At 38.4% G+C, this 13,633-nt stretch overlaps 1 protein-coding gene across 1 annotated transcript in view; it reads right to left on the bottom strand.

The window, feature by feature from the left end:
• The window catches only part of CTH (cystathionine gamma-lyase), a 31,796-nt gene that overhangs the window by 9,350 nt on the left and 8,813 nt on the right, over positions 1 to 13,633 (bottom strand). The window contains exons 4-8 of the mRNA XM_004025966.5: positions 11,803 to 11,912; positions 9,082 to 9,213; positions 3,586 to 3,643; positions 3,039 to 3,116; positions 1,198 to 1,350 (exon numbers count right to left, since the gene is read on the bottom strand). Coding sequence (XP_004026015.1) covers positions 1,198 to 1,350; positions 3,039 to 3,116; positions 3,586 to 3,643; positions 9,082 to 9,213; positions 11,803 to 11,912 — 531 coding nt within the window. The remainder of the gene's footprint in view (positions 1 to 1,197; positions 1,351 to 3,038; positions 3,117 to 3,585; positions 3,644 to 9,081; positions 9,214 to 11,802; positions 11,913 to 13,633) is intronic.

A 13,633-nucleotide genomic window follows, 5' to 3' on the forward strand; every position in this document is an offset into this window, starting at 1 on the left:
TAGTGCAAAGCCTGGCTCATAGCTGGCGTTTAATAAATATTTCTTGAATAAATCTCCAATACCTTGTCTATACCCTTTTAACCAATGCTGCCCATTCTTCATGGCATAGCTCAAAACTCTTCTCTCTCCCTCCATCCAAAATATATATCAATCAACAGCTCTTTACCTAAGTACATTTAGGGCATTTAGTTTCATATGTATTTCACTTTGGTTTCTCTAAATTCCTTGTGAATTTCCTAGTGAAATTCCAGTCTTAATTTTTCTATATATTCTAGATGCTAGAACCCTCAAAAGGATCTAAAAAGAAAAGAACTACTTAGGACCACCACAGCTTAAAAGACTGGTAAAAATAAATTCAAAAAGTAAGATGTAAGTCAGCTAACTCCACAGAAGACTTTCTAGATGCTGGAAGAGGTGAAGGAATAAAAATACAGGAGAGAACCTCAGGGGGCCGGGCGTAGTGGCTCACGCCTGTAATCCCAGCACTTTGAGAGGCCAAGGCAGGCAGATCACCTGAGGTCAGGAGTTTGAGACCAGACTGGCCAACATGGTGAAACCCCGTCTTTACTAAAAATACAAAAAATAGCTGGGCGTGGTGGCGGGCACCTGTAATCCCAGCTACTCGGGAGGCTGAGGCAAGAGAATCACTTGAACCTGGGAGGCAGAGGTTGCAGTGAGCTGAAATTGCATCACTGCACTCCAGCCTAGGCAAGAGTGAAACTCTGTCTCAAAAAAAAAAAAAAAAAAAGAGAGAGAGAGAGAACCTCAGGGGAATTTTAGCACCTAATATCAAGTCTCAACTGGGACAAACCTCTATCAGATTAAAGTGACAGTTAATGCTGAATAGCAGACAGACAAGATTATAAGCAAATCAACTGAAAAGTCTAATGTTAAAATCTTTGAATAGGTATACACAAGCCTTCAAATCACAGACCACCACAGGAACAACTAATGCATAAAACTGATTTTCTACTATCCAAGCATCCACTAAACTAGAGGCAATACAACGGTAGAGACCAGGTCTATCTTCTTTCCACCTGACCCACCACAGAGCTTGACACATGGCAGTGCTCAATAATAAATGAACAAAAACAATAGGTGAAAGCACCTAACTTACAAATAAATGTTACATAAACACGATGCTCAGGATAACTGCTGAAATCCTAGTAGATCTGCTTAGAAATCAAATTAACATACCAGGGTAAATAACCTTTTCTACCCAAGGATTAGATTCCAGGAACTGGGCAACTGCCATTCCGTTTTTGAAATGCTTTTCCATTCGGACATGTAGAGTCTTCAGACCTCGATTGCAGAGGTAACAATCAATAGGAGATGGAACTGCTCCAAGAGCTGCAAAATGAACACATCCTGGATAAGTTTGAAGGCAGGGTATGGCCAAGAAATTATCTGGCTTCTCTTTTCCATCATAGTGACTCTCAGAAGCTAGGTATAAAGCTCAATGTTTGAGTTCTAGGAGGAAAATAATATATCAAATCAGAAGCAGAAGAACAAAGCATAGAATATGCTTAGAGAAATTTACTTTAAAATGAGGGGAAGCAAATATGCTGAAAACTAAGTAAAAGCACAATGATATAAACTTCTCAAATATGAAGATAAGTAGTCCTTTCTATGATTTTAATAAAATCATAAATTGTTCATAGCCTAACCTTGTATTTCTTTGAAAAATTATTTTAACATACAGAGAAAAACAGCAGTTCAAGTCCTATCATTACTGAATATTCTACTAATATTCTATTTAGCCTTTGTGCAAAGCGGTCAATGATTTCACATGCCTCCATGATATATACTTCATTTCTACTTTTTATAAACCAAAGGACACTTATCAAGCAATAAGTTTCAGTTTCCCTTGTGGAGGACATTTTTATTCCTAATCATGTTTATATTTTACCTGTCAAGTTACAATGGCTTAATCTTTAACTATACTGGAGATAAACTAAGCAATGTAAATAGGAAATGGTGTTTAGACATCTACTGAAAAATGTAAGTTTATACTGTAAGTGCTATTTAAAATTAACCATCATTCATGATATAAAAGGTATAGTATATGAAAGCCCTCATTTCAGATGTAATTTTAAAAAAGAAAAAAAAACCATTAAGTCTTGAAACTAAAAATTCACTAGGGCTTTATCAAATTATGATTATAATTAAGATGGACATGAAAATAAAAAAACTCATTTCTTATATCATATCATAAAGCTTTGCTATGCTATAACCGTTTTTGTTTTTTGTTTTTTGAGACAGGATCTCACTCTGTTGCCCAGGCTGGATTGCAGTGGCATGATGTCAGCTCACTGCAACCTTCGCCTCCCAGGCTCAGGTAATCCTCCTGCCTCAGCCTCCGAGTATCTGGGACCACAGGCACATGCCACTGCACCTGGCTAATTGGTTTGTATTTTTGGTAAAGACAGGGTTTTGCCATGTTGCTCAGGCCGATCTCAAACTCCTAAGCTCAAGTGATCCGCCTGCCTCAGCCTCCCAATGTGCTGGGATTACAGGCATGAGCCACCGTGCCCAGCCTGCAATAACTATTTTTATAACGCTTTCCTCTAAAATCAGAAAAAATTTTTTTGGCCAGGCACGGTGGCTCATGCCTGTAATCCCAACATTTTGGGAGGCCAAGGCAGGTGGATCACCTGAGGTCAGGAGTTTGAGACCAGCCTGGTCAACATGGTGAAACCCCGTCTCTACTAAAAATATAAAAAATTAGCTGGGCATGGTGGTGGGCACCTGTAATCCCAGCTACTCAGGAGGCTGAGGCAGGAGAATCGCTTGAACCCAGGAGGTGGAGGTTGCAGTGAGCTGAGATCACGCCACTTCACTCCCGCCTGGGCAACAGAGTGAAACTCCATCTCAAAAAAAAAAATTAATAAATAAAAAAAATCAGAATTTTTCTCCTCTATTTTTCATTTCTTCATAAATTATTAGAATGCCATCACTTCACATCACTTAGTGGAAATACAAATATCAAATGTAGTCACTGAGAGTGTCATAGGGAACCTGGACTTTTTAATACTTACAATTTTGCAAGAAACGAAGTCTATTATGAAGGCTTTCACAATTAACAGACACCAGGCCCATTACAACATCACTGTGGCCTAAAAACCAAAAACAAACAAACAAACAAACAAAAATTTCAGTTAGAAACAATTTATGTTTACTCTTTATTTTTTAACTTCCAAAATGTGATTTTCACTTGAAAAAACTCTCAGGGAAAAAGCTCTATAAAATAAGTTTAAGTAAACTTTTTTCAACTGGCCAGTAGCAAAAGCTATGTCTAAAACAAGAAACTAAAAATTATATAAAAACAAAATGTTTCTTTAAGGTGTCAGCAAGATAAAAGCATAACTTTTTATGGCCAACTTTAATCGTCTTCTCATAAATCATGAGCATAGTTTTGTGTACTGTTAATGAAATCCTACATTTAATCAAAGGATTTTTTTTTTTACTCTCTCTATGAGTCACAGGAAATAATCTATAAAATAATCAAAGAAAAGGGATCAAAAGCCAAGCCCTATGCAATTTTCACCTATCCATGAAAAAGAACATTCAAAGTACGCATCTTACCATTCATGTATTTTGTTGCAGAATACATACAAATATCAGCTCCCAGAGCCAAAGGGCGCTGAAAGAACAAGTTTTTTACTTTAAATGAGAAACAATTTGAAAATATGCTTCATTACCTGCCTATTTGCAATTATAAATTCCATTCTTATTCTAATCAATACTAACTTTGCAAAAGTATGTGCATCTTAAAACTTTCCAGGATCTCTGATATTATTTCTCCTTTGCCTCCCTCCCACCAAAGAAAAATGTAAAGTATTGAATCCAGTATTGAATCTGAAGGCAAAAGTTTCTTGGAAAGAGCAGATAAGCCCAGGTCAACTGGTCTCTTGAACCTGTTTCTTTATAGCAATTGCTGACAGGACTCTAAATTTATTACCTACAGTAGAGACTCTAGTATTTTATGACTCATTAAACACATAAAATAGTTGAAATGAACATTCAGCAATTTTTATGTAGAGTAAGTATAAACTCATCTGCTTAGATTTTTAATCATTAAAACCTCATGACGTATGCTGTGATTATTTACATTTGGGGTTTGTCATGATCTTGATTCCTAATTACTCAGCCCTTCCTATGTGTGGGTTTCACATCCATGGATTCAGCCAACCACGGATAAAAAAATACTTGGAAAAACAGATGAACAGTTGTGTCTGTATTGAACATGTACAGACTTTTTTCTTGTCATTAGGTCCTAAACAATATAGTGTAACAACTATTTATAAAGCATGTATATTGTATTAGGTATTATAAGAAATCTAGATGGCTGGGAGTTGGAGAATGGCTCACACCTGTAATCCCAGCAATTTAGGGGGCTGAGGCAGAAGGATCACTTGAGATCAGGAGTTTCAGGCTGCAGTGGACCATGATCAAGCCGCTGCACTTCAGCCTGAGTGACAGAGCAAGACTTTATCTTAAAAAACAAGAAGAAAGAAAGAAATTTGCTGGGTGCGGGGGCTCACACCTGTGATCCCAATACTTTGGGAGGCTGAGGTTGGTGGATCACTTGAGGCCATGAGTTTGAGCCCAGCCTGGCCAACATGGTGAAACCCTGTCTCTACTAAAAATACAAAAAAATTAGCTGAGCATGGTGGCACGCGCATGTAATCCCAGCTACTCAGGAGGCTGAGGCAGGACAATCACTTGAACCCAGGAGGCAGAGGTTGCAGTGAGCTGAGATGACACCACTGCACTCCAGCCTGGGTGACAGAGCAAGATTCTGTCTCAAATAAATAAATAAATGTGTCTGAAACTGGGAGAATTAAGAAAAATAAAAATGAAAAGGAATTTTTTAAAGTGTTTTCTTTCACCTAATTTTCCTGTAAATTAATCCTTTAAGTCATGGAGTATAATGTGATGCTCAATACGTGTGTAATTGTGTAATGATCAAAAGCAGGGCAATTAGCATGCCCATCATCTCAAATATTTATCATTTCTTTGTAGTAGAAACATTTAAAATCCTCTCTCCTATTTTGATATATACAGTATCTTACTGTAACTATGATCATCCTTTTGTGCAGTAGAACACCAAAACTTATTCCTCTATTCCTCCTTCTAATTGTAACTTTGTACCCATTGACCATCCTCTGTCCTCCCCACCTCCACCCGCCCCTCCCCAGACTCTAGTAACCACTGTTCTATTCACTACTTCTATGAGATCAACATTTTTTACATTCCACACATGAATGAGATCATGCTATATGTGCCTGTCTGTGCCTGGCTTATTTCACTTAACATAATGTCCTCTAGGTTAATCCTGTAGTCTTAAAATGTATTTGTTTACAACCAGAGTGAAAGGTGTAGACTTTCCACTTAATAATACACTGTCAAGCCGGGAGTGGTGGTTCACGCCTGTAATCCCAGCACTTTGGGAGGCCTAGGCGGGTGGATCACTTGAGGTCAGGAGTTTGAGACCAGCCTGGCCAACATGGTGAAACCCCGTCTCTAGTAAAAATACAAAAATTAGCCGGGGGTGGTGGTGGAAACCTGTAATCCCAGCTACTCGGGAGGCTGAGACAGGAGAATTGCTTGAACCAGGGAGGCGAAGGTTGCAGTGAGCTGAGATCGCGCCACTGCACTCCAGCCTGGGTGACAGAGCAAGACTCCATTTCAAAACAAACAAACAAACAAAAAAATACATTATCAACACCTTTCCCTTTACATTTTCCTAAACATAGAACTATGTGTGTTTATTTCACCCTCATTAGAGCTGTTTAGTCTTTGGAAGATATTAGTATAGGTGGCTATGGGAACTTTTCATTTAGGGTATTTCAAAAATAGGAAGCTTTAGGTAAAATATTGCCCAAAGCACTCTCTGCATATGTGTTTGCACATCTCTAAAGGGATGGGGTCAAAGTAGGTGAGGCCTAAGGTCTTTTCTAGTGCTAACATTCTGTAAACTCTACAGCCAAAAGAGAAGGAAAAACAAAAACCAAATCACTAACACCTCTGATCTCATTATCTTCTGAGAATCATGCTACATACTTTATATAACCCAGGGAAGCAGTGTACAAAATACCTAACTCAATAAAATCAGTACCTTTATGGCTCTCATCATACAGGTGAGGAAAGGGGACTAAGAAAAATGAGATAGATCCCTCAGATTAAAAAGCTGGTAGAGCCAGGACTCACACCCAGACTGCCTGACTCCAGAGGTGCCACTCTGAAACTTGATGATGGTAGGTCTATTTTGCCTTTCGTGAGACTTACAGAAGATCCAGAGGACAAAAGACTGGGAAGAAAGAGAATATATTCCATTTTCATTAAGGTAAGACAATGAGAAGATTTTTTTCAGGAAGATTTGGAAACAACACATGTGGCTACTTAGGGATGATGTGATTCTGAGTATCTCAGCTGGAATAAATCCAAATTGAAGCAAATTCCAATCATTGGCATGAGGAATGTGATGTGGGCTTCAAAAAGGTAGAAAAACTAGACCTATGTTAGTGACAGTAATAGGAGAAAGAGGGCCAGGTTTGATGAGTAACCCGGGCAGGTCCAGGCTACAAAACGTATGCAATCTTTTTGGGAATATACAGGACTCACTATGTCTCAGCTAAAGCTATCCTATGCTGTATTAACTGGCCTAATGTAAGTGGCATATGGGCTAAGGAGTTGCGATAAGGAATCTTACACTGAAAACCACCTGGGACAAATAGACGATGCCAAATAGACAATGCCAGAAGATTTTTCACTTGGAAACAGACTGCTTTACCTGATAAAATCAGCAATCAAAGATACATTATGAGCCAAAGGCAGATGGCCCACGAAGGTGTCTGAATGCAATGTAGCCAGGAAGTGTGCTTCAGGAAAGGAAAATAAACCATGACAATGCCTTCGAATAAAATGGAGGAAGGTGAAAAGCAGGTTTATACAAACTGCCCAGGGAGTCGGCCAGTCACATGGAGGCAGCAACCTGGATCAACTTCAGGGACCCAGAACAGAAGGGGGGAAATGTAAACAATAAAACCTGTAAACATCTGCCCAATTGAAGAGCCAGAGAAAATGAGGTGGGTTTCAGGAACTCTGCAGAATAGAGATGAACTACAGGAAGTGTACTAAGTATGACAAGGTACAGGCAGGAAGAAAAGAGCAGGAAGAAGGTAACTCCTAACAAGGAAAGGAAAGAGTTGGGTTACTCAGAGGAAGGAGAGGGAGAACTTGTGTGGAAAAGGCAGGAAACAAGTTAATTATAAAGAGATCCCAAAGTGATCTACAAAAGAAAGTGAAACACAAAAGAGGATGAAACTAGACACAAGACAGAGAAAAAAGGAAAGGATAGAAGATGTATGGGAGGGGTGGTCTGGGGAGGAAACGAATGCAGAGGGGGCTAGGTAGGGAAAGAAATCTTTAAAGAGAGCTGCTATGGTCTGAACATTTGTGTCCTCCAAAATTCATAGATTGAAATCTAATCACTAGTATGATTAGGAGGTGGGCCTTTGGGAGGTGATTAGGGTGATTTTTGCCTGATATGGTTTGGATCTGTGTCGCCACCAAATCTCATGTTGAGTTGTAATCCCCCAATGTTGGAGGTGGGGTCTGGAGGGAGGTGATTAGTTCATGAGGGTGGATGAGGGAGGTGATTAGTTCATGAGGGTGGATATATCATGAATGGTTTAGAGTCATCTCCCCTTGGGACTGTCCTCACAATTGTGAGTGAGTTCTTGTGAGATTTGGTTGTTTAAAAGTGTGTAGCACCTTCCCCCTCGTTCTCTCTCTTGCTCCTGCTCTGGTCATGTGTTGTGCCTGCTCCCCTTTGCCTTCTGCCATTACTGTAAGTTTTCTGAGGCCTCCCCAGAAGCCGAGCAGATGCCAGCATCATGCTTTCTGTACAGCCTGCAGAACTGTGAGCCAATTAAACCTCTTTCTTTATAAATTACGCAGTCTTGGATTATTTCTTTACAGCAGTGTGAGAATGGACTAATACAGTGCCCTGATAAAAGAGGCCCCAGAGAACTGCCTTGTCTCTTCTACCATGTGAGGACACAGCGAGAAGGCTCCATCTATGGACCAGAAAGTGGGCCCTCACCGGTACTGAATCTGCTGGCACTTTGATTGAGGACTTCCCAGCCTTCAGAACTGTGAGAAATAAATTGCTGTTTGTAAGCCACCCAATTTATAGTATTCTGTTATGGCCACCCAAAGAGATTAACATAAGAGCACTATACTTACAGCTATAATGTAAAATAAATAAAGTAAAAGTTCAAAATAATAATAAGTTAAAGAGATCTAGGCATAGTATATGGAGTGCTGAAGGAATAAAAACTAGGAGAAATAATATGTATAATATATACTGAAATCATTGAGCATCACTTTTCTTTTAGAATATATATAAAAATATTCAAGGTGACTGAAAAATATGACTGATTTGTAATCAATGCATAAACATTCAAGTCCTTACTATGTATAAGGTATTAGCAGATACAATCACATAATAAGGCCATTTCTTCAGAGTTTACACACCCTAAGAGAACTCGTAAGCTTTTTTTTTTTGAGACAGAGTCTCACCCTGTCACCCAGGCTGGAGTGCACTGGCGTGATCTCAGCTCACTGCAAGCTCCGCCTCCCGGGTTCATGCCATTCTCCTGCCTCAGCCTCCCGAGTAGCTGGGACTACAAGCACCCGCCACTGCGCCCAGCTAATTTTTTGTATTTTTAGTAGAGACGGGGTTTCACCATGGTCTTGATCCCTGATCTCCTGATCCGCCCGCCTCGGCCTCTCAAAGTGCTGGGATTACAGGCGTGAGCCACCACGTGCAGCCTTGAGAACTGGTAAGCTTTAATAAATAAAAAACACAAAGTAACATAGAGGATATTAACATAGGTTTGAAAAGATATTAACTAATGGTAGAAGAGGTCCAAATTTAATTCTCAATCCAGTAAATAATTATGATTAGATTTCATGAATTTGATCATGATTTTAATTTAAGCAAGTCCTTTCTTTCCTAATTACAGATATATGTGGTCTACTAATTGTGCCAAAAAAATTGTTTTCATTTACCTGGAAATATGGTGACATAAAAGTGTTATCCACGACCAAAATAATGTCTCCATGCTTATGGACAATATGTGCACAGGCTTCAATGTCAATCACCTTCTGGGTGGGGTTTGTGGGGGTTTCGATCCAAACAAGCTAAAATAATTCAGCAAATAACAGTAGTTTGTAAAAATATACTTTACAAACATACATCTCATATATTGTAACAATCTGGGAAGCTACATTGTATAATGGAAACACATGGATGATGATGTTGGGAGGTTCAAATCTGAATCCCAGCCTTACCTGCAAATTTCTGAAGCCATAGGTATGTAATGTATCCTATTGATCTGTATAATTGGGTTGGTAATACCTATCTTACAGAATTTTTTGTAAAGATCAAGTGAGATAACGTACATGTAAACAGAAAAGTACTAAAGTTAATTATTGTACTTTTCTTAAAAAAGAAAGTGTATTCCAAAGACAGCTCAGTGTCTGGAAATTTTGTCTCAGAGATGAATAACATAGATTGTGTAAGAATACATCCTAGAATTTTAATGAAAGAGAATTGTCCCTATGATGCCAAAAATATATTTAATATGAACTTAATGCCAGAAACTCTAGAAACTATAGAATAAGTATCTAAGACTTGAAGAGCATGGGCTTTAGACTAAAGAAGAACAGTGACACCCACAACAGAAAACCTGGTTACCGCCTACTTAAAAAGTAACAATGACCTTTATATCTCAAAACCTACCACAATTCAGACACATGGTAGATGCTTGATAGTTATCAAAAAGACCAAAGAAAAGAATTCTATTTGTTGAACGAAATGCCATTGTACTGAATTACTTTCTTTTTTTTTTTTAAGCAGCAGGGTCTCACTTTGTTGCCCAGGCTAGAGTGCAGTGGCATGATCACAGTTAACGGCAGCCTCGACCTCTCAAGCCCAAGTGATCCTCCTACCTCAGCCTCCCCCGTAGTTGGAACTACCGGCATGTGCCACCATGCTCGGCCAATTTTTTTTTTTTTTTTTTTTTGCAGAGAAAGGGTCTCACTATATATCTCAAACTCCTGGTTCAAGTGATCCTCCTGCCTCAGCCTCCCAAAGTGCTGGTATTACAGGCATGAGCCACTGTGCCCAGCTGATTCTTTTTTTATTACCTGTTATTTAAATGGGCAAGAGATCTCGTTTAATACTCTTCTGACTTTAGAGTTTTACTCTGGAAAAGATAAGATGGTTAAATAATACATATTCTACAAAAATCTTGAATTATTTAAAGAATTTATAAAAATTATTCCTGGTAAGAATTTATTATTCCTACTGATAATAAAAAAAATAAAAATTACCAAATAAATAAAAAGTAGGTTTTACATGGACTTAAACATTCTACTTCAAGTGAAAAACCTGATATTTTAGGAAGAAAAATGTATTAATTCAAGTTGGTAGAGTCACTATATAAAATTCTGTTGACAAGACTTACTGTACTCATAATTTGCTTTCCTCCCTTAGAAAGATTCAGACCAGGGCCCGGCACGGTGGCTCATGCCTGTAATCGCAGCACTTTGGGAGGCTGAGGCAGGCGGATCACAAGGTCGGGAGTTCAAGATCAGCCTGGCCAACATGGTGAAACCCCGTCTCTACTAAAAATATAAAAATTAGCTGAGCATGGTGGTGGGCGCCTGTTATCCCAGCTACTTGGTAGGCTGAGGCAGGAGAATCATTTGAACCCAAGAGGCAGAGCTTGCAGTGAGCTGGGATCGCGCCATTGCACTACAGCCTGGGTGACAGGGTGAGACTCCGTCTCAAAAAAAAAAGACTCAGACCAGCTATTTTAATGTGACTTTTCTCCCAAGCAAGATAAAAAACAAGTTCTTCTGGAAACAAACCTTAATTACCAAAAGCTCAACCATGTTAATGTGCAAAGTAATTATTTGTACATGAAAAGATATTTATTTTTTAGCATTCATTGCAACATAATCTTGGATACAATTCTAACCTTTTAATCATTAGCAAAAAGTTGTAAACAGCTGACTTATAAAAGACACTGGTCCTTCTTTTATCCACACAGAATTTAAATGAGGTCCCAAGAAAGAATATCACATATGCCATTCACTCAGACACAAAACACCTTCCGGTGGCATACAAATTTCCCGGGATGGAAGCTAAAGATTGCTTGTGGCCTATTCTCTACATCTAACTGGTATCTGGGCAGCATCCCTTACAGTCCGGCAAAGCCACTGTGCTTCGAGTTTGGGGGTTTGGCAGGCTTCTTTTTCTATAGTCCAATCTCTGTGATGACTTCTGTTACCAATACTCTTTTGGCTATGCAGTTAAAAATTAGGTGCTCCTGCATAGAAATTTTTTTTAACAATTACCATGTATCTAGGAACTATACTAAGCATTTCATATTCATTATCTCATTTGATTCTCACACTCCCCTTTCTATAAAACCGGTATAATTATCTTCATTTTGCAAATGAAGAAACTGAGACTTTGGTTAAATAATTTGCCCAAGATAATATACTAAGATAACAATTAAAATTTGAATTCTACTCCAGAAATCATCTACTACCATTATGCTATAACACCCCGGAGATGACAGTCTATCTTAATTTTGTTGATGTTTCCAATGGCATATAATAAAATTTGTTATTCACATTAAATTATATCCTCTAGTAAACAGAAATGATGAACAAAACATCGAAGGAAAAACAGGCAAAACTGAAAACGAGCTGAGTTACCTTGGTTTCTGGTGTAATTGCTGCCTCTAGTAATTTGATTTTGGAACAATCAACAAAAGAAATCTTTAATCCAAATTCAGATGCCACTTGCCTGAAGTACCTGTTTGTACCTGAGACAGAAGGGAATCAGATAAAATGAAAAGAACATTGCATTAAGAAACATTCATTCCTTCTATGTATAAACACTTACAAAATATATGGAACTCTCAGTCACCAAGAAAAATGCAACTAAAAGCAATTCTAGTTTGGTTAAATAGTTTGGCTATCCGATATAGTAAAGAATAATAAGGTTTGTTCTCTAAAGGCTCAAGAGTCAAATAAAACACACTTGAGATCCAAAAGTAGCATGAAGCAAATAATGTTTTTCAAAACATCCAATCTCCACTAAGTGACATGCTTCCTGAAACATCATATCTTTTCAAACAATTTCTACCTAGTTCTCAACTCTAAACTAAATGAATCAATGTCAATGAAAGGTTCAAAATAAATTTTAATATGCTTTGTAATGGAAAAGAATTGGTTACTATTCTTTGTACTTTTTTGATCTTTTTGTTATGTAGTTCTGAAAGTTTTAATAGATAAAATGAGACAATATAAATCAAACTACCAGATTTTTACAGTGAAACAAGGTAAATCATTTGACTTAAAATAATTTTTTATAAATACACCTGGATTTGATTTTTACACATAAAAACTTAAAGAAAAAATTGATATTGATACTCAATAACAACAACAACAAAAGAATATTCTGTCATTAACGAGAAACTAGACTTTTGATGGTATGTAGACTGACCCTAGGTAATATAAAATTGAAAAATAATGTAAAAAGTTCTTTAAAATCAACAATTTTCAGGATTTTATACATATGTTTGCCATAAGACTTTTATAATGCATTATAAAAGTATCTAAAGGTTTCAGATTTCTATAATTTCAACTCAACAAGCTAATATAAGAAACTAAGATAAAATACGAAACATTGTGCAAATTTCTGAGGGATAAAATGATTACTAAGAGTAAGTCCCTTACTTTAAAGCAGGGGTCCCCAACCCAGGCCACAGACAGGTACAGGTTTGTGGCCTGTTAGGAATCCAGCTACACCGCAGGAGGTGAGCAGCGGGTAAGCAATATAACTCCCTGGGCTCAGTCTCCTGTCAGATCAGCGGCAGCATCAGATTCTCACAGGAGGAAACCTACTGTGAATTGCTCATGGGAAGGATCTAGGTTGTGCACTCCTTATGATAATCTAACTTTCGATGGATCTAGATTGCATGCTCCCTATGAGAATCGAAATAGTGCCTGATGTTCTGAGGTGGAACAGTTTCATCCTGAAACCATCCCCCTGTCCCTGGAAAAATTGTATTCTACAAAACCAGTCCCTGAGGCCGGGCACGGGTGACTCACATCTGTAATCCTAGCACTTTGGGAGGCCGAGGCAGGTGGATCACCTAAGGTCGGGAGCTCGAGACCAGCCTCACCAACAAGGAGAAACCCTGGCTCTACTAAAAACACAAAGTTAGCCAGGCGTGGTGGCACATGCCTGTAATCCCAGCTACTCGGGAGGCTGAGACAGGAGAATCGCTTGAACCCGGGAAGCGGAGGTTGCAGTGAGCCGAGATCGTGCCACTGCACTCCAGCCTGGCAACAGAGCAAGACTCCACCTCAAAAAAAAAAAAAAAAAACACGCCGGTCCCTGGTGCCAAAAAGGTTGGGAACTGCTGTTTTAAAGAACTTAGTGATTTAACTTTTTGTTCAGATAGGAAATAGATAAAATGATAATATTCTAGAAATCACATTTTAATTATTTGGAAGCATCTGGAATATATGTATATGT

Source organism: Gorilla gorilla, chromosome 1 (assembly GCF_029281585.2).
Source record: "Gorilla gorilla gorilla isolate KB3781 chromosome 1, NHGRI_mGorGor1-v2.1_pri, whole genome shotgun sequence".
NCBI classification, from domain to species: Eukaryota; Metazoa; Chordata; class Mammalia; order Primates; family Hominidae; genus Gorilla; species Gorilla gorilla.